Below are 21,722 nucleotides of genomic sequence, written 5' to 3' on the forward strand. Positions count from 1 at the left end.
AGTCTAGCGAGGATACTGCTTGGGCATATGTGACAAACCACAGTGTGCTGCCAGGCAAATCCCTACCTGCACGGGCTCAACTCTCTCTCCGGGTATGATCTCAGAGCATGACACTGACCTGAAATGCCCTGGCAGATGCAGAGCTCAGCCAACATCTCTGGATTTAATTGACTGAACCACATTCACTCTTAGCCCCAGAGACTAAACAAATTAAAAACAGACTAAAGAGTTTATGAAGTTTGTTCCAGCCAGCATCCTTTCACCAAAGCTGGGGGAATAAACCCAACAAACCCCTCAATATGTTTTTCTTTGAGATGAATGATGATCACCATCAGTGTTGGTGAGTGCCACCAAGGAGCAGCTCGTGTGTTTGGACTTTGCCATGAGAATAGCAGCAGGCCGTAATAAAGCAAGGGACCTCTTGCAAGTACGGTGTAGAGCAACACAAAAATAAATGTGGTGCAGGTCAAGAGACAGGATGCACTGTCTCCACTGAGGTGGCAGTACTACTGCCCCCATTTTGCTATTCTAGACTTGCACTTGGGAACAAAGTCGTTTAGCCTACTTAAATCCAAAATGGGTCTCTGTTCTCCATTTCTCTTGCACTTAGAAGAATCAGTCCTACCAAATCCTTTCTCCAAGAAGACAAGGAACTGACTCAGGAGACCCTTGGGCTAGAAGAGCAATTACATCCTATTAAATCAGATCCTTATGAGAGTAGCCCATAAAAAGAGACAGAAGAGGGGTCGGGGGAGAGGGACACAGACTGAATGCAGCATCTGTGGATGACTGCACATAGCATCCGAGAGTCTGCAGTGATCATTGTCCGGTTAGGGGAAAAAAAACCCCGTAACTGCACAGCTAAGAAAAAGCAAACAGGAGAGAAAAGGGTGATGCAGTCCAGCACACCTTCAGAAGCAAGAACAAGTATAAGTGCATTGGCCAACAGATTGATGATAAAATCTTACGGTGTCACAAAACTTGGGCAAAGGCTGTGATAACCCACAGGAGGCAGGAAGGTGACGTCTTAAGGAACACAGGCATACTATATGCCTGCTTTGGGTTTGATTCAACAGCAAAAATCCCCAGAGACTGAGGAGCTGCTTTGAGGATTTCACCCATCTGAGAGGAGAGGTCTTCTACGGCCTCTTGCATTTCTCTCTGTAGTTCAAATGGCTACAGAGACTTTGTTTGCCTTCCCTTATCAACACCAAGCTTGACATCCTGGCAAATCCTGCAGTTTCTAGGAATGCATTCCTTCCCAAGGCATCTCTGATTCCCAAAAAACCACATTCCCATGGGAAGTCACAATTAGATGCTTCATTGCATTGGAGAAGCTACCAAGAATGAAGCAAGAAACAAAGTCTCCTTTAAAAATAAAAGGAAAATCTCCATGACTGAAGACAAAAATAAAACAAAATTTAAGACAAGAGAAAAACTACTAAAACAAGGGCTGGGGAAGTGTAGGCTGTTTCTCAACATGGGTTCTTAAAAAGCTGCTTCTTCCCTTTTCATGCCTACAGAAGTAGGAGCCCACGGGGTATTGGCGGAGCTATTTTTCTTCCCTCAGGTTCTCAAGCTGTGGTGCAGAGTTGCAACCTCAATATTCATTTGCAGGAGGACAAACAAGTCAGGGAGGATGTTACAGCACCCGCTGCCAATACAAAATCATGAGAGACAAAATAGTTAATCCAAGTAGTTTTACCTTCCTTTTCCCCCTGGCTCACTGTATTATTTCTTCCATACTTTATGGGAATAGCAACAAACATAAAAGGAGGACTCTTTACACCTATTAATATAGTTTCTAAAAAAATTAGAACCTCTGTTTATAACAGCGTGACTGTTATTCACATGAAAGCCTGAAACTTGTACCTCGTCACCTGATTTATCTCCAGCTCTGCTGATGTATTTTCCTTTCATAATGCAACCATCAAATTTGACATACTGCAGTTGACAGGCTCAGACAGAGAGGGAGCACAAGAGGAAACATTTGGTTTCAGATGTGGGATATCACATTTATCCTCATTAGTGTGAGGTAACACCCACGCATAACTCAAACCTGTCAACACGGTACAGATCTAGATGCATCTCTCTGAAAAAGACCTTTCCAGGTTTTCACATTTTTAAGTGCTTTCAGAAAATTTTAAGAAATGTTATGCCCAACGAAATCATAACGACAAAGAAGTCAACGAATGCAAACCTTCAAAACTAGAACTTGGAAAAGGTTTGGGTTTTTTTTTCCTTAAACAAAACTGGAGGTGGTGGACTAATTTTAGAGGCAGAATATGATTAACCAGCAAGAACCTGTTTTAGCTCCAAAAGAAACTTCAATTTTAAGACAAACAATCTGTTGAACCACTCTTAGAGCAATATACTTTCTCATAAGAAAGGTAATATTTCTGATCAGTTTATTTTATTCTCAGAAATGTTTTACTTGCAGAGTCAAGAGTGCCAGTAGAGACGAGTTCAGATGTATCAGCCACAGCATCACTCGTCCCCCCTTTCCTTACCAGTCTCATCAGCCTGGAGGAATAACTGTTGCTGTAGGAGGGCAGAGCACGTACGTTCAATGCTTCCAGCAGTTTCAGCCCCTAATGAATACTTGCTTCTATCACAAATAAATTAATTTCCACCTTCAAAGCACAGCTCTAAGGGAATTTTTTTTGGTGTTGCTAGAGGTTAAGGGCATCTCTTTACCCAATTCAGTTAATAGGCAAAACTTGTGGGGTTCTCTTGCTGCTTAATGAACATAGGGGAATTAAGGGGTGTTCCCTGCCCCAAGCCATTTCAGAACCTAATGAAATACCTTGCTGCTTCATATAAATCCTTCTTCGAGAGCCATCCAAGACAAATGGACACGTGCCATTTGCCTCAAGAGTCCACTATAACCAGCTTCCTTCCGTAGGGCTTAAGGGAAAGCTTTGGAGGGGAAGAGAACCACTCAACGTGTACAAAACCCTACCCAGGAAACACGGGGCGCTACAACCACCCAAATCCAATGGCTCTCCACACCCTGCTCGAGGTCTCTGTCCTAAGAAGTCTTTCACAGGCACAGGACCTAGTTTGTGTTCCCATTTAACACTCACACAGATACCTGATGACAGCACCGCTGCTAAGGAACAGACAAATATTTAAAATGCAAAGTACAGGCTGTAAATAGCAAAACCCCTGCCTGAAGGCAGGTAAGGCAGAAAGCCGTAAGGAGATCTCACTGGGCTCCGATTGCGATGCTACCTTCTCTGCCACCCTGGCACCTATCTAACAGTGCCTTCTATGGAGCCCTGCGGGTTGTTGTGCCTCGCTATGGGCACCTCCTGCTAGGGTCTCCCTCCTCTCTGGAAGAAATACATCGGCATCTAGCAAATGAATTTTGTTAATTGAACATTGGCTAGCTGCATTTAATCCATGAGGCGTTTCTAAGGTGGTCTGTGCCACGAACCCATCAGACCCAGTTACCCCAGAGGACTAAACTAAGTGACAGTACAAGCAGGATGGAGCTAGAGAGATGAAGTTTTGTTTTAAAGACTGGGATATAGTGGGGCCAGCCCTAGTTCCGAAAGTCTGAATCAGGTGAAATGGGGGCCCTTATTCTCCTAGAGGTGGAAATCTGGACAGCAAGACACAGACTATGGCTACAGTCGGCCCAGAACAAAACAAAAACAAACAAACAGAAGAAGGCTTATTAAACTTATTAAAAGAAACCAGCTGTCAATTTGGGATTCTGCTTGCTGAGAAATTTCAGTTTCAGCTCCTGACTTATAGCTTTGTTTTCTCACTACTGACCCAAAGAGGACCAAGAGCCCAAATTCAGCTCAAATCAGTATTTCCAAGGCTCCAGACCTCATAGAAACAGCAATCCTTGGGCTCTCATGGCTAGGACCCTGCGTGCCTCAGTGCGGCAGGGCTGTCCCGGAGAGAGGGACCCAGAAGGGCTCTCCAACCAACATAACTCTCCTTCTGTTGAGAACGAAGGAGCGAGAAAGGAGAGGGAAGTCTACCAGGCCAGGGGCAGCCTCCTCTTTTAGAGCTGACTGAGCATATTAGCAGTCACTGGGTTTAGAGGATGACACTAACGGCACATCTCCCTTAGCCTTGCACAATTTAAGAGCTACTCTATGCAAACACCCTTAAAAGTGAGCTCCCAGATCAGTGCACATTCAGGCCAGAGAGTGTTTAGATGGAGAGCTCCTCCATCTGATGGGTATTTCCCTCCTCTTGGGACTGATGAACAAAATCCAATCCAGCCGAAGCATGGCACATGCCAGAGGCACACTCTTACCTCTCAAATTCAACACTTGCCTCTGTCCAGCACACTGCAGATAGAGAGATCATCTTCCTTTTGAACTCTGAACCTCATTCTGATTTCCCTCTGACAGCACCTCACCACTTCTACTCCAAGAACATTTCCCTCAGCTTCCTCCTCTCCCCATCTAAATCACAATTTACAGTATCCTCCTATTTTCCCATACTGTGTTTCACTTCTCCCTGCCCAGCTTTGCAGTTTGACACATCGTAGGTTGAATAAGAGAATGTATGAAAGATTTTATGTTTGTGTTTTCAACAAGCTCAGTCTTTCCTCAGGCTTCACTGTACTAAACAACTTTTCATCTCTAGAGTCCAACCTGTTGGTACCAGCGCTGCTCTCACTCCTGATAAGAAAACAAAAAAAAGAATTACAGGGAGGGCAGGAAATCTGATGTAAGAGATGGAATAATAGGACAAAGAATACAAAGGGTTTACTCGGTCATTGTGTGCGTGGGAGCACATGAGTGGAGGGGAAAGAGTCAAGCCTACTAGTGTGGGTAAGGTTGGGCAAACGCACGAATAAAAATCACTGCACACGCAAACCCAGTATTAGACAGCATGGAATTACTTTTCTGCCAGAACCAAAGAGAACGTGGAAAAGTGGAGTCAAGCCTTTTCCTGACCCTTTGCTGAGGTACAATGCTACAGCCATTCCCACCCAAGGAACATAGGAAACCTGGAATTACCTTCAGAAAGCATAATCAAGCCAGAGTGAAGAGGAAAGAGTCTGCAGGTCACCACTCATCATTACCCAGCCTTTTAAGATTCACCAAGCCCAGCAAGTGTCACATACATATGAATTTTAACAGCCATGGTAAAGAACCAAAATACTTAATGATCATAATTATAAAGGTCTCACCAGGACCAGTAGAGTCCTTGTGTCTAGAGGGGGAAATTAAAACAGACACTACTGCTGCTTCACCATGATAAACGGGAACGCAGAAGTAACAGTGAAAATGATGGATGTTTTCAAATCCATCTTACTGAGATTATTATTTAAAATTAGTCTAAGGAAGCATCACCAATATATAACTCAGACTTCTGGTGAGAAACTCTATCTCAAGGCTGAATCATAAATCATAAACAAGCGTAAGAGTATTGGTTATCAAATGCTCTACATGAGTAATTTTTATTCATATTAATCACGGCTATAAGTCCAAGGAAGGAAAGAAGGAGGAACTAATGGAAGAAACACTTGCAGTGTTTATTTGATTTTTGAGAAAAGAAAATGCCTCTTGGTAATACTCATAAAGATGCATTTCTCTGGTAGAGTTTTGTGAAGAATAAAGTTTATAGTTGGGGGGCGTGGGGAGTGTTAATAACTGAGAGGACACAGAATGATAAGCCAAAATGAGCCAGTGTGTCTGTTCTCATAACCATAATCCAACCCATTTGATAACGTCTTCTTCCATTTCCATTACTTCATCATCACTCATTGCATTATGTCTAAACATAGACTATAAACTCTTCATAATTTTGTTTGTAAAGCATTATGCATATTTATGGAGCTATCTAAATAATCTTAAATTAAGTTACAAGACCAGCCGAAGACTGGGGGAGAGCCAAGTCATGCCCTCATACATAGAAGGCTGCCAGAAGAGCAAGGATAAGCTAAAATGCCCAAAAGACACAAAAGTTTTCTTTGACACACATTTGTTTTAGAAGACAGGAATCAAGAATTCAGGGATAGAGTTTGGACCAACAATTAGAAACATCTGGTAAATTCAAGGGTGTGACAGTAATAGCACATCATCATCAGATGTATCAAATAAAGGTCATTTGAGTACCAAGCCGTGTTCAGTACTCCAAACTGTGGTGGAGACAGTTCTGCCCATAAATTCCCTCAAAAGCCTCTCCAAAGAATACGAAGAGGCTAAGCAGGAGATAAGCATATGCTGATTTTGACGGTGTCCTGTTGTTACAGGGTTTTTCAAGGGACAACACTGAACGCAACATGCAAAACCAACCACGCAGCAAAAATACAGTGAGCATACCTGTGATGTGGTGGTGTTTTGGGAAGAAAGCACAGAGCTGTGCAGCGAAAAACCTCCACATTTTTTACTATGAAAAAAATATTATTCAAATATTATTTTAAAGCCGTTTTTTTTTACTATCGATAGAACAGATCCTGCACCTCATCAAAGTAGTTTCTGTATTCAAACGGAGGACTGAAAAACCTAAATCTTTCCATGTAACGCCGGGTGTGGAAACATATCGTTTGCTTTGGCATCCCCCACTAACTACTTCATAACGCAAAATACCATTTGAATGTGCAAAATTGAAAAATATTAAAAGCCAAAGGAATTAAACCTGTGGCTTGAAAAAGGACTTAACCTTAAAAGGACAGAATATTAAAGCTGTTATGGGAAACTATTGAAGAGCATTCGCAACTATACGACATTAAGAATTTGGCAGGAAACCATGTTTAAAGGATGGCTTACTGCCTTGAAAATATTTTTGTTCAAAAGAACAATTTAAGAAATGAATTTGCGCATGTACACGTACATGTAAACACATGAGTTATACATAACCTGTAGTTTTCCCTTATTTGCTCAAAAGATGTGGGCAAGCAAGAAACCTCCATTTCCCTTAGATGTTATCTGGCCAAAATGCTTGTGAGTCTACCAGATGGCTCTGGTAAGAAGCAAGAAGAATTTTGTAAGCATCTGTCCATTTGCATTGTACCAAGTCAAACTGAGAATTTGCTTGCTGCGTTATCCGAATTAAAACAGTGAGATTTGCATCAGAACTCATTATCAGTCACTCTCAGAAGAGGGATGCTGCAGTAGATGGACACAAGGCTTCATCACGCTTAGTAACTCCTAGAGATGAACATGCACTTCCTTTAGAAAAAAACCTCACATATATAAAATATGCTCAATTTGACATGTGAGGAGTTAGAGAACTTGGAAAGAATAAGATACAAAATGCAAATAGCTGACATTTTGGAGAAGCAGAGCACTGGCAACACCGATCCCGTTGAAAGATTTTCAGAAACCTGACAGCTCCCAAGAACACAAGAATATCCACTGCTCTCATGTTCCACCAAGAAAACAAAACCCTGCCACAACACATACTGTTACAAATCAGATGTGCTAAACTGCAGATGCTACGCTTATTTTGTGCACAGGACAGAAAAATACCATTTTCTGTTACACAATGTGTTGCTTCTGCAGAGACCCCCATGTGCTTTATCAACATTTATAAGCTTGTCCTCACGATGCCCTGTAAGGCAGCGAGCCGTGACCATATTCTCCTTGTTTTACGGTCATTTCCCATTTCCATAACACCATTCTTTCTGTTAAGCCCCTCATTTATATAGCAAACCATTGGTATTGCCTCAAAGCCAAAGAACTATATTTAGTGGAGGTTTATTCCAACGGCTCTCAGTGCAAGGTTAACAGCTTTCACCCTCTTTCTTTATATAGGGAGGCACACAAATCTAGTCGGAAATTTTCCAGGCAAAAGTAGTCCACACAATTTTTCAACAGCCATATTTAGGCAATGTCTTTAACCTCTTTTTTTTAAAAATTATTTTTCTTATGAAATAAAGTTTTTGTCTCTGTATGTGTTGAAAAAGGGAAATAAATATTAGCTTTTTAAACCGTACCTTCCATGACATACACCAGGGAACCCACATCTCCTTCCTTGATGATGCAGCTGTCTTTGCCATACTCCACGGGATACATACAATCCACAATCTCCTGGATCTGAGACAGTTCCAGATTCTTCATGAAGTCATTGTCAAGGATCGCTTCCTTTATTAGTTCCTTGGACCTGCGGAAACAAAAGACAAGATTTATCCACCTGTCCATCACCAAGCTCATTAATAGCATGTGAACTTTAGCACAACTGTACGGTGCCCCAGTGAGTATTTCCTCAGGAAAAAAAATCAATATTTTCCCTAAAAATCTGATAAAAGTCCATCTGCAGAGAAGTAAAAAAAAATAATTACAGAAATGTTAACTTGTAATTATTTTTTGTAAATAAGTTTTAGATACATCAAGTATTGAAATAAAAATAGATTTCATGTGATAGCAAGATCCTCTTTTAGCTACAAGTTTCACATCTATAATAACACCAGCGAATAACATAGCTACTTAAAATACTTCCACATACAAACCCAAAAGGAAATACAAACAAGAAGTTAAAGGATTTATGACTTAGTTTATTATATTTTCTATGAAGTTACACAAACTGGAGCACATGAAAGCGTGATACCGCACTGATTCTTTGAGTAATAATCAAATACCAAAGGCCATTATATTCACGAGAGGAGGCAGCACCGTGGTAGGGATACCACCACCACTAATTCATTTCTTTGATGACTAAATGGAAAATTCCAAGGTTATATTAGTGCGCATAGAATTATACGTGCGGTTTTGGTTTGGCACGCAATCGGGTTGGAAGTCCGGAGTTCTTAGTAGCCACTTTGCAAAGCTGAGTAAGGAAGGAGTTGTTTCTGAAGATCCAGATTTCAGAACTCAAAGTTGACGTGTTCTCTGGGAGACTACCCAAATGGGTACGTAACACAACCTGCTCCCTCTATAGAAGTGCCTCTGCCAGTGTCATGTTATGACAGAAAACGTGCAACAAAACCACTGACGTGTTTCTCCTGATTTTCCGGAGATTCTTTCCATTTCTACAAGTGAAGTGCTCACCACACTCAGGTGAACCCTCCAATCTTCCCTCCAGGCTGTCAGGTTCAACTTCATCTATCTGCTAATGCAGCGTAACCACCACGTTACGACATTTTGCAAAAAAACCTCCTAAAGCAACTTGTGCAAACAAACAACTGTGGACGTTAAATCTGTGTCTAGACCAAAACTAAAGCCCCTAAAACACCCACAGGCTGGACACCAGGTCCTCAGCCCTTCATTTCTCATTCTGCAGCTCCACTTCCAAGGGCCGAACTATTTGCTAATGTGAACACAGCCCAGGCAGATGGCAGCTACCTTCAGAGCTTATTCATTCAAAAGAGTCTTAACTTTTTGAAATAGGAACATGAAAACAAGAAAGATGCGTTAATGGATCGTGTCTTCTTAAAAAAGAGCCAAATTGGGACTTCAGAAGTCCAAAACCAGCCAGACAGCCTTGGAGATACTATGCCGGTGCAGTAGTCCTTTCAAAATACACCTCAAGGTTATATGCAGCACGGATTCCATTTGTTAACGTTTAAGGTGCTCTTTATGCTTTTGATTGTTTTGAGGTTATTTCAACAAAACGCGCTATTTTACATCAGAGGCCGTCACTGCTGACCCAGCTGAAGCGCAGGACGGGAAGCAGCCCAGACCTCTCAAGTACCGTCTGCAAGACGACACAGACTCAGACCGCTACAAAACCCTTTCGCTCCTGAGAAATTTAATTTGACTTCACGTACTGTCACTCCATTTCCTTGTGCATGCAAATAAAAACCGCCAGAAAAAAACCCTACATCTGTGTTGCTTCTTCCTTTCAGTAACGCAAGGAGCTGGTAATTTGTAAGGCTGACCAGATGACAGATAACCCGCTTTCCTCATTCCCTGGAGCGAGACTACGCTTTCGATGCTATGCCTTGACTCAGTACTGCTCTTTTGGTCCTAGCCACCCCCACAGGTCCCCAAAACCCGCCTAACAAAGGCACTAATTATTACCATTACTCAAGCTGCCTGCCGAAGAAGAAAGCATAATAAAAGCTTTCGCATTAGTCACGTCGACTAACATTACAATTTCAGCCATTTCTTTCATTCCAAGGCTCAAAAGGAGGCTTTCTCCTTGATAAAATAAAGTCAGCCTTTCAAGCAGAGGGTTTGTAAGAATACCCACAAAAGACAAGAGGGAATTCAGACGTGGTTCCTGTCAGACTTCCCCTGGTAATTTAGAGGCCCTCTGCAAAAAAACAATGCTTTTTTTGTCAGAATCGGAGCACAGCAAATGATTTGAAAAGGATCCGGGAAACTTGGTCTAAACAACAGCAAAGGAGTGGCGCAGGGGGTAGGTAAATCCATTAGAAGTTTATTTTGGGGAGAAGCGGCAAAGCATACACACAACATGAAGAAACTTAGGGAATTTATGAGCTCAGCAGTATTACTGGCGTCTAAGAGCACATCCGAACCAACCGATTCACAGCCTCTGCCCTTCAACGTAGAGGTATCAGAGAAGTTAAAGCTCCGACGCCCACCGAGCCATTCAAACCCTTTTAACGACAATGAGAAATACATCCATTAAGAGGAAAAACGCGCCGGCCGGGACATCAATAACGCGGTTTCATCTCTGCCACATCTAAGCATCTTAAAATTAAGTATCTCCATAGAACGGTCTGGATAATAACTCAGTCGCGCTTCGATGTAGCCAAAATAGATATTATTATTTAAAGATAATTAGCTAAAATGAGACTTCAACTACAAAGGGAGAAAAACACCTCGGGCTGCCCGTAAACAGTGCTGGCTGCAGGAACAAGCACCTTGTGACCCAACTGCGTATTTACGGGTGTATTTGCATCAGACTAAACCACACTTCATAGTTCGTACGCTACAACCCTTCTCATCAGGAAATATTCCATCCGCCTTTAAAAAAAATAAATAAGAAGCTTAGTTTGACATATTTGAAAATTAGCTGATACTAAAAATACATTGTCATGGCTACAATAAGTGTTACTCTATTGTTCCCTGCAAAAGAATATTCGTCACTCTAATAATTCAAAAAAATTATTCATGCAATGTAGATTACCATTCCCACATACTTGCACATGCCAGGCCTTCAGCAACTTCTACATTATTTTATTACATGGTTTTCTTTCAGTGTAATTCACAGGTGCAATTTCAGGTAAATAGAATTTGCTTTTCTTTTATATTTATTTTTACATGAAATGAAACGCGAAGCATATAAATTAACTCATAGTTCACAATTATTCCATAACAAATGCTTTTCTAAACCATCCATTCCTTAATCATCACCATCAGTATTTTCAAACAGCGTCTATCCCAGATGTGTGAATGCACAAATCTACCTAGTAATAGAAAAAAAGGTATTTAAAATGCTCAAAAACTCACTCCTGCTATTGCAAGTGGTTTAAAGAACATACAGCTGTTTCATTACCTCTTATTTTCAAACAGCATTTATTCTGTATTTTGTGATTCAAGTTTCTAACAGAAACAATCTGCAAACACAATCAACTACAATATTTGTAAGGAAACTTGTATTTCCAAATGACTTTTTTAAGAAGAAGGTATTTTCATGAATATTTCCTCAGCGCCAAATTGAACGGCTCCTAATGCAGAGGGTTATTCAGAGCAGAAAGTAGTTGTTGTCATCTTTACTCTCCGGAAGTAGGAACCTGGCACTAAGCCACTACTATTTTTCTGAAAGATTAATGATCAAATGTGACGGCGACTTGATGAACGGTTCAAAAAAAAAAAAGGGCACAATCCTCTGCGATACATCCTTTCCCAAATCAGTTTAAGTCCATCATGGTAATTAATAAGGCAACAGTAGGGACAAGCTAATTGCATTCTAATTCGCAGAAGTCATGCAAAAAACACCTTAAGAAGTTTGCTAAAAATACACCTAATACATAAAGTCCTGGTTGTGAACGCCGCTCAGAACAAAGCATATAAACGGGCGTTTCTTCGCGCACCTCCTAATCCTGTAGCGGGGGCTGCTCTGGTGCTCCTGCCAGATCAGAGCCAGCCGCCAACGCCCAACAAGCCAGCGTGACAGCTCGGGAGCTGCAAAACGCCTGGCAAAAAATCAGCCACGCTTTCTGTCTGAGCAGACAGGGGCTCTGCACAGAAGCCGTGTTTCGGCTGTGCTGGAAAAGGCTCCTGTTAAAGGTTGGCCTTATTGCACCGGGCATAAAATGCAGAATTTGGCCGAGCGTTTTGCTCAAAACCCTGCCGCTAACATCCGCTGGCTACTCAAACAAGCGTGAAGGCAGAAGATAAAAATTTTGGTTTGTAGCAGATGTGAAAACACAACCTGAGATGTCACGCAGCCCCAGATAAGAAGCAAAGTTAATGCTATGGTGGTTTGCTACGTACATAGTAAAATACCAAACCCTGTATTGCTGCCTGTCGTTATCCTGACAGTAATTTACATTTTACGAAGAGCAGAATGAACAGTCATCTCAGGCTCTTCACCCACAGCAAAAACCCCCACGTTCTCTAGGCTAGATTTGTACCTTCCGGCACGTACGATAAATAGTAAAACAAAAAGATAATCTTCGTCCCAACGGGTCTTATTTCAACGTCGGAAAAGCCATTTGCTGAGTTTAAGGAAGGGAAGATTTTACGTGCAGATGGAAAGACGACTGCCGTATACATGTAGGGACGCTTACGGAAACGCGAAGCCTTCCTTGCCACGGAGCACGCTGGTACGGCATCACTTTGCAGTGGGGTTTGCAGGAACCTCATGGCTAAACCGGTATCACTCTCCAGGTGATCTACTGCTGGCAAGAGCAGATTAAACAGAGGTGGATCAAGACAAATAAAAGAAATTAAGAATTCAATAAAAGCAGCACCGACACAGAGCAGTCGGAAGCAGATCTGAATTTTATGGTGTTCATAAGTATACCACCATAGCTATGTACCAAAACCATTTTAAACTTTCATAAGAAAAATGAAAAGCAATGTCCCAGGCAGACAGGCTGGAGGACACCTCAAAAAAGGGAAAGAAAAAGCACTTTTTGTATTAATAGTCAAGAAGAAGGAAAAAAAAAAATGCACAAGACTTTTTCTTTAGCCTTTCCTCTCTCCAAACTTTAAATCAAACTTTTCAATACGAACTTTTATGCTCCTACTAATGGGGGAGGAAGGAGTATTTTTTCTAGAGCCTCCCCCATCAAGAGTCTGCCAACTACTACTAATGACCGAAAGCCCTGTATTTTCAGAGGGAAACATCTCCAGGAATGCGACCAAGCAGAGAGACAGTGCTCGCTGCCAGGGCTGAAGTTTAAAGCAGTAAAAATGCAGCTCCCTGGGAAATGAGAACTCCTTATTTACTCATATGATAAACCTTGCTCAAAGCTACTACCACCAGCTGCATCTTTTTTGTGCCGTTTCATCATTGCTGTAAAAATCCAAATTAAATACGCACGTACATCCTTTACATCTATCCACCAACTAAACCTATCAAGCGTATTTGTAGAAACTCATGCCCAAGCACTGCTTGTTTGGGAGCTTCCATATCCATATCCCTCCACAAGGAATTAAGCCGATTTCAGTAGATAAGAAACATGGAAATAAATTTGCAGCCTCTGACCCAGAATATGACGAGCGATACAAGAGTCCAGACAATCCCTACAACAACCATCTGTTTAAAATCCACACCGTGAAATGTTTAAAAGTGTTTACTTGTACAAAATGTGGCCATGGGGAAAAAAAACCCAAACAAACCTTCTTTAAAAAGAGAAAATATGGCCAAGTATTATGCCTGCTCCAGATTTCCAGAAACTATTCAGCAGGATATGAACACACTGCGAAAAGTGTTAAACAGACTTGTTTTTAAGTTGTACCTAGACATACCTCCCTTTCATAAGGGGGCACCCATTCCAAGTAACACAAAAAGCAAGTTTCTAGAGGGTTGGGGAAGGTCTTTGCTCAAAGCCCACATTCACAGAGCTTTTAACTATGTTTTTAAGCTCTCATGTACTTAAAAGAATAGGTAAGACTAGAAAATATACTCACGCTGCTCTGGAACAGGACCTCAGTATTTCGGTTCCCAGTCTAGTTAACACCAAATCACTGCAGTTACCAATGATGAATCTTTCTAACCAACAAAACTAAAGAAAATCTCTGATGGAAGGATGTATATTTAATCACCGACAAGAGCGGTATCAAGAATGGACAAGTTAAATAATTTGAATAAGGTGTTTTAAAAATTCTCTATAGAGATGCTCCCTTCCGCACAGAAAAGCCCCCACCTTCTAAAAAGCAGTAAATACATAGATACAGAAGCCTTACTAAAAAATTGCTATTGCTTACTATAAAACTATTCCATCCACCAAATGGCCCATAGATCCTACATGTGTTTATCTGCATACTGTATCTTCTTGGCTCTGTTTATGAATACTGTGGCCTGGCCAAACATAGAGAGGTTCAAAAATAACAGATAAAGCCTTCAGTGATATCAAAACGACTGTGAACGAGAGACAGCAGTCAAAAGCTCTTCCTTGCGTTCATCCCTTCTCTACAGGTTGCGTTACATATTGTGGTTATCTCTTACGTAGGAAATAGAGGCAGAAAGCAGAACTTTCCGAGATGATTACTTGATCCCTCAACCACCAACTTGAAGTTCATAAAAAAAAGGGAAAAGCTGCTTTTGCAAACAAAGCATTCATGTTGTTAGAAACCAATTATTTGTGCCGAGTCAGTCACGGAAAGGTGGAGGGTCCTCCCCAAGGAGAGGCTTTGCATTAAAGGCAGTAACAAACGTCCGCAGCGTAGGGCAGTATATACTCTTTGCATGACAGCAACGCAATAGGAACTGTGGCTTTCTGGAGTGCGTAATACTGGATAATGTCTTTAAATACTAAAGCCTGCAAGCGAACAAATGGATCTTCTTTTACAACTTACTACTAGGAGCAGAACAGTACAGAAAAGCCCAGACCTTTCGGTAAAATCTGGGTCTTGTTTGGACTGCAATGCCATTAATAGTTGATAACTCTACATTAGCTGTTTGTTTTGGCTATGGATAAAGACCGCTCTGAATGTTTCTTAAAGGGAATTTTAAATATAACTCCCGACAGCTATTCTTGTCTCATTAACTGGGAATAAGAGTAGGATTCAAGTCCGGGACTGAATAACACGAAGGCCCTTAAACGTACTTGTGGATTTTCTTTACAATGCTTGCCTTTCCCCAACATACAACCCACAGCGTGTCTTCAAGTTGCAAGAGGAAATTTCTTAGCAGGATCTTGAGCATCCTCAGCCGAGATTGTTACTGCACAGTTGGATGGAAAGAATACGTTCTTCAGAAGAGTACACTAAAATTTTTTTAAACTAACATTCTGATTAAAAAGACAAGCAACAGGGAAAGTTAACTGTGCCCTGATCTAAACCTGTAAAAAAGCAAAATACCCTCCTCCATTTTCATTTTTCTTGTACTTAAATACAAGTTACAGCTGCAGAATCGAGTCGCTCTGTAGAGAATGTGTTGATCAGACAGCTCCACTTAGGATTTTTAAATATATCGGTAAAACACGCAGTTCATTTACACTGCTGTTCATTATATCATATTTTGGCATTCGACATTTAAAAAGCAAAACAATTGAAGGAAAAAAATGATAAAATCTCCTTTCACCTATGCTGAAAATTGTTGTTGGTATAAAAATACTGTAGGGAAGAGCTGGTTAACTCTTGCATTTTAACATGCCTTATCCCACAGATCTTAATTTACCACCCTTTTCTAGGCTAGTATTTTGCATCCTACAAAAACCCAGGTTTAGATACTGGAAATGTTGGCAAGCTCAGTAAAAAAAAAAAAAAAAAAAAAAAAAGTTGGCTCTTGCCAACACAATTTGCCTACTTCTGAAATATCTGACACCTCCGAGGAACTCCCACACGAGCTTCATTTTGAGAAACCACTACCAAAACCTCCAAACAGGATCGAGCGGGTACTTGATTACCCGAAGCAAAGAGCAGAAGCTTTGAGCAGCTAATTATAGGTGAAACCATGTAGGAGAGTCATGGTGAAGGAGGAATGGGGTGTCTCTCAGAGACACCAAGCCAAAAAAACCCACATTGGTCTCTTGAAGGGCGTTATCCCAGCGCACCTCACAGTTTTGGTGCTCACATCCAGCGCGACTGAGCTGGACACTTTTTGCACCGACAGAAATAGCAGAGAAAACATATGTACCCATATGTCGCAACACCGAGGGATCCAGAAACAATCCCAACTCCTCCAGGAGGAGTTCAGTTAGCGAGATTGAGTTGCGGAGATCCAGACAACACATCCTGAAGGTCACGACGATACATCTTGAAAAGAACCACCTACTTGAAAGGCAAGAGTTTCTCCATCAATCAAACAACTATCCACGTACGCTTCCGCTCTTGGCAGCTCCGCGCAGTGAACTCTGACTGGAGGCAGGTACGAGGAGGCCAACTAAATGGCAACTAAACCAGTTCCCCCAAGTTTATTAGCGTATTTTGAGGTCTGCGTGGCTTCACAGTGATAAATGAACATGTGGACAGAGAACTGCATTCAGATGCCCTGGAGAAGAGAGTTACTGATAGCCGCTACGGAGATGGCCTTCGCCCTGGTGGAATAAGCAGGAAATCTGCCAAGTGGATGATAACCTAATTTAAATAGATGCAGAAATCCAATTAGAGATCCTCTGAGCAGAGACAGCTCATTCTCATCTCTTGGGTTAGAGGCTACTAACACGTCGCAAGCTTTTCTAAATGCGCTGTGGTCCAGGCAAAACGAATGTGCTCCGCAAAAGCACTTTGCTCCTCCTTGGCATAACGACATCAAAAGCGAACGCTGTCACGACAGCGTAAATACATAGCTGCTTCCAGTGTGAGTTTAGGATGGGGTTTCACAGAAAGTGTGATATACGGGCGGGGGGGGGGGAGTGACAGAGATTTAACGTCACTTACTCTGATTCACCTAACACTTCTGATGGATGTTACTGTCACCAGGAAAGTTGCTTCAGCTCTTTTGCTTTTCAGCCGCCTGGAGAAGTCCCCAGCTTAAATGCCATAGGTGTACAACAGCAGAACGCAGACAAGCGCTCGGAGCCTTAGTCTTTCAGTAAATATTCTTGGGGATTTTAGGGAGAAATATTTCTTCCTGCTTTACAAGTCAGTAAAAGGACTGACTTTAGCAGCCGTGCTTTGAGACACAAATATTTGAAAGACCTATAGGATTATCTAAATAATATACCCCCCTGCCAAGAGCCAAGGAGCAGCCTGCGGGGATTTTAAGGCAAGCACTGCGTACAGAAGGGTCGCTTTGGGATACAGCAACCCTGAGCGGAGCTGTGGGAGCACCATCACGCAGGCTCTGCCTAGTCTGCTAATAAACCAGATTACAGCTGGGCAAGCACCTTTTGGCAGACGATATGAACTCTGAACAACCATACAACTCGATAATGTTTAAATGGAGAAGGGACAGCAGCAGGAAGCTCAGAAGGTGTCTGCGGAAAAGCAGGGAGGCTGGCGCTCGTAGCAGGGCAACACTACTGAGTTTCTGTCCCTTCAAAGTCAGACCAGGGAGGGACTGTCACAGTCGAAATACTACCTTTCACTCGTATTTCCCCTGCATGAGTATTGACTTGTTTTAGGGAGCATATTAAGAATCCCAGGCTTGTGATGCTGCCTTTGGCTGTGACCAAAACAAGGGACAGAAACTCCAAAGTGGAAGGACGCAGACTACGGTGGTGTCCTCAGGGAGGGGTGCTGCGGGTGGGACTGCGGTCCAGCGGCCACGGCAAGGATGCCCAGCTACGAAGCAGGCACGAGAGCAGCACACGGCCACCGCCTCCGGAGAAACAGACTCCTCACAAAAAACCCAGCACGACCCCAAGCCTGGAAAATTGCAGCCTCGGGGCAAAGTGTTCATACAGTCTCGGACTACCTAGTAAAGAACAATCTACAGGAGGCAAGAGGAGACGTGCTGGGGATTCAGAGAAATTTCCCTAATTCCCAAGAACTATACGCCACAAACGCTAGGGATACCTGCAACCTGTTCCACCCCATTCTGCCACATATAAACGCAAGTCAGAAAGAACTTAAAAGAATTGTTTCGAACAATAAGAGTGACAAATATCATGTCAGAAGAAGGGCACCAAATTCAGATGGAAGGCAAGGAGAAGATGAAGAGCTTTTAAGGATTTTAGGAAATGGCCCTTCTTTCATCAGAATAACTGTCCTCCAGAGGAGTTGAATGCTTCCAGGAATTTCATCCCAAAAGGATATTGAAGGGGAAACATCGTATTTCTTGCAAATGGGAGGATATTTTTGCACAAGCAGCACACTAGTAATGTCACGTTTCCTGGCATCCCTTGTCTTCAGGGAACGCTAATGGGAACGGACATACGAAGGTAAAAGAAGGATGCAGCACACAAACGCGTCCTGCCCAGGTAAAGCAGAGGGAAATGATCCTGCCGAGCAAGACTTGGAGGTCACTCAGTAAGGCAACCTGCCCCTGTGAGCAGTTGTAACCTGTTGGTGTTACAGCCTAGCAAGCCCAGCGCGGCAGATGCTGAGGTATTCCCGAGGAAAAGCTCTCCTCGTTACAAACAGGAGCATTTCAACGGGAAACAAGAGCACTGCTTGTTTCTTGAGGATAGAGAGCAACATGCATTAAGCAGATTGCTATTCTACCTGCTTCAGCAAGCCAAGAAAGCCATTCCTTTAACAAGACAGGAATACTCCGGATTCATTCTGTTGACACGTGAGTGATGGGAAGCGTACATACTTGCCACCACGGGACAGGCTCTGCAGACAGCGAACAAGGCTCCGTTCTCAGAGACGGGGTGCATGAAACAGCTTGTCGCTGTCGCATCAGGGGATGAGGGGATTCCCTTTCAACCACGGCAAACGCAAAGACTATGGGTGAACGTGGGATGGGATGGCACGAGCCTAACAGGGAAGGAGACAGGCACATACTGATTTGCTGGTAGATAAGTCCATGAATGCACACAGCAATGAGGATTTGAAAGAGCAAGGAATCACACATTAGAGAAAAGATCAAGATTACTCAAATCCCACTGAGAAGAATGCAAGACAGCTTCAAAAGCTTTAGGAAGGATTGTGTCTTTAATCCTCAAGCCTCTGGGATGGTCACCTTACACAACCACACGTGGTAGGGGCTGGAAAACCAGCCCACCCTTACCAAAGGTGCCCTGGATCGAGGATTTGTTGCACCAGGTGAAATCCAAATGAAGACACCACTTGGCCATCGCCATCCCACACTTCACTGCTGCAAGAGTGCTAACAAGAACTCAGTCATACACGTTTCTCCCCAGATATTTTTAATATGTGTGACGCGTGGCAGATCAAACTGCTGTGTACCTATTTGAGAGCACCTGTTACATCATATCCTATAGCAATGGGCAGTTATCAATGCCCCTGCTCCCCGTAAGTTAGAATAAAACAAGCGGTGCCAGTTTGCTGCCCAGCTCCTTAATAGAAAACCATTTGTTCCTAGGAAGGCTCTAAACAGCAACACTGGAGAGAAGAAACAGGTCTGAAGGCTGAGAACTGCGACAGAAAAGATAAGCCAGAAGAGCGCACAGAATTCAGTTACTTTTATCTGCACCATATGAGCAGAAAAGCAAGTTGGTTCACATGCCGAAGGTACTTAATGATTACTTTCCTTTCCTTGCATTACTATCCCATACTTACTCTCCAATTTCCCACCACCCTTATGTCTCATCACCTCCCCACACCATCTTTGAACTCAGAAACGCTTGCTCCCATTACGACGACTCTGGGTCACCTTCCTTTTTCGTCCGAGTACCTTACTTGAAATTCCCAGTGCATCGCACCATCGTTTCCTTTTCTCTTTCCTTCCACCACCTTCCCAAATAGTTTCTCCCCTCCCGCTCCCCCTGCAAGTTCCTTCCCCTTACATGGGGCAGTCGAGCAAGCAAACAGCAGCCAAAGCAAACCAGAAACCGCAGCCTGCAACAGGAGAGGAGCAGAAAGCCGAGCCCCAGGCGAGGAGGCAAAGGTCTGAAGGAAGACATGGCTGGCTTGGAAACGGGGCTGCAAGGAGCTGGAAGGCCCCTGAGGAAGTAACGTGGAAAAACAGGAAAGGACGAAAGAAGTAGCAGAGGTACTTGCATCAGATTTGTGGAAAAGGGGGGGAAAATCCACACACAAAAAAGCAGAACAGTAAATCGGTGTATCACAGCAAGACGGAAACAGTGGTCCTTCCAACACAGCACACGTGGGTCTCTGGGGAAACAGTTTGTTTCCTCTGTCCCAAATATTTTACAGGACTAGGAATGCGGTTTTGTTCACTTTCTGAAAAGCACCGCTACAACTCTTCCACATTTTGAGTTTGATCCACGCTCTGCAGGCTGCGTTTAGGAAATATTTACATGAAGGAATACACAGAAAGAGCTAACAAGAGATGGAGAAAATGTGCGTGCCAAGGAGCTGAGTTATTTTGGTATAGGAAACAGGAACTACTGGAGTGAGCTGAAACAATTTCAGATCCAGTTAACCCCGACAGACCTAAAGAGTGTTACTTGAAAGACATTTAAGAGCACTTTAAAGATGCTCAGACAGTTCCTTGCTTCAAAGTCAAAAGCAGATACAAGCTCTTTGCATATATGCCAATACATTGCACATTCACGAGCAGAACATGATTGGAAAGAGCAGCCCAAATGTGTGTTAAATCAACGAGCAATGAAAGTAACTGGCACTGCAACTCCTAAAAAAACCACCTCCCCTTACTGAGTTTATGGAACAAAACCATACAAACCTTTGAAGTCAGTGAGCAAATAGCAGACCTTTCAGTATTATTTATTTTAAATCTAAATTCAGCCTATTATCTCCTCTCTGCTAGCAAACAGCAACCAGAGCGAAAAGAAAACCCTGTGACAATACCAAGAAACCGCAGCAGCACGTTGTTCGCATGGAGACCTGCACATTCACACCTGCCTCTCAAGCAAGTTTGAAACATCCTTTATTTTCAATGGACTTCAGTTTACTTACCCACACGCTGCGTGGGTCACCCACTGGGTCATGCAAGATTCCCCGATCTTAACCTCTGCTCACCAAACAAAACATTTTTAGCTAGCTATGATACACGGACCCATCTTTGGAAATGCACTTCAATTTTACCTGTGTCCTTATGAGACGGATTCACTCTAGAAATGAAAACTCCTGAAGTTTCTCCACTAGGAAAGACTGAGAACAGACGTCCATCTCTTCCAGCTACAGTAGTTACTCAGTTTTCACTTGCTTGTGTCAATTTTCCCCCTCTATTACAATAATAAAATTACCAGTTATTTACTCATCTTTAACCCTGGTGACCCTTAAGACAAAAGCTCTCTAAATTATTAGGTGTAACGTTTCTAAATAGATGCTAAAAGCAACACCGAGATTTGTTGCTCCACACTGTATGATTTCGGTCGTTGGCAGCATTAACTTTACAAGGCGCTCAACAAATCACAGCATTTCCTTCCCACCATACTGTAACCCATGAGTAGTACTCTTGCTCAAATCCAAGGCAAGAGACCTTAGGAATACAACAGACCATTTTCATCTGCCCGTTTTATGTATACGTGTCTGCATTTGCTGGCAGTGATCCAAGAGAGCTGGTATATACGGTGCTATTCTGTCCAAACCCTACTTGGACAATTAGCCTTTCTGCTCAAGGAATAAAAAAAAAATAAAATCTAACAATTCCTATATGTGGTGGTTAATAAATCTGCATGCTACTTTCTAGTTCTTTTTTGCAATAGAGATACAATGCCGTTCTAT

General features: G+C 42.6%; 1 protein-coding gene across 3 annotated transcripts in view; it reads right to left on the reverse strand.

The window, feature by feature from the left end:
• The window catches only part of PRKG1 (protein kinase cGMP-dependent 1), a 507,011-nt gene that overhangs the window by 435,073 nt on the left and 50,216 nt on the right, over positions 1-21,722 (reverse strand). For all 3 annotated transcript variants that reach the window (XM_075759023.1, XM_075759022.1, XM_075759024.1), the window contains exon 2: positions 7,916-8,082. In XM_075759023.1, coding sequence (XP_075615138.1) covers positions 7,916-8,082 — 167 coding nt within the window. The remainder of the gene's footprint in view (positions 1-7,915; positions 8,083-21,722) is intronic.

Source organism: Balearica regulorum, chromosome 7 (genome assembly GCF_011004875.1).
Source record: "Balearica regulorum gibbericeps isolate bBalReg1 chromosome 7, bBalReg1.pri, whole genome shotgun sequence".
NCBI lineage: Eukaryota > Metazoa > Chordata > Aves > Gruiformes > Gruidae > Balearica > Balearica regulorum.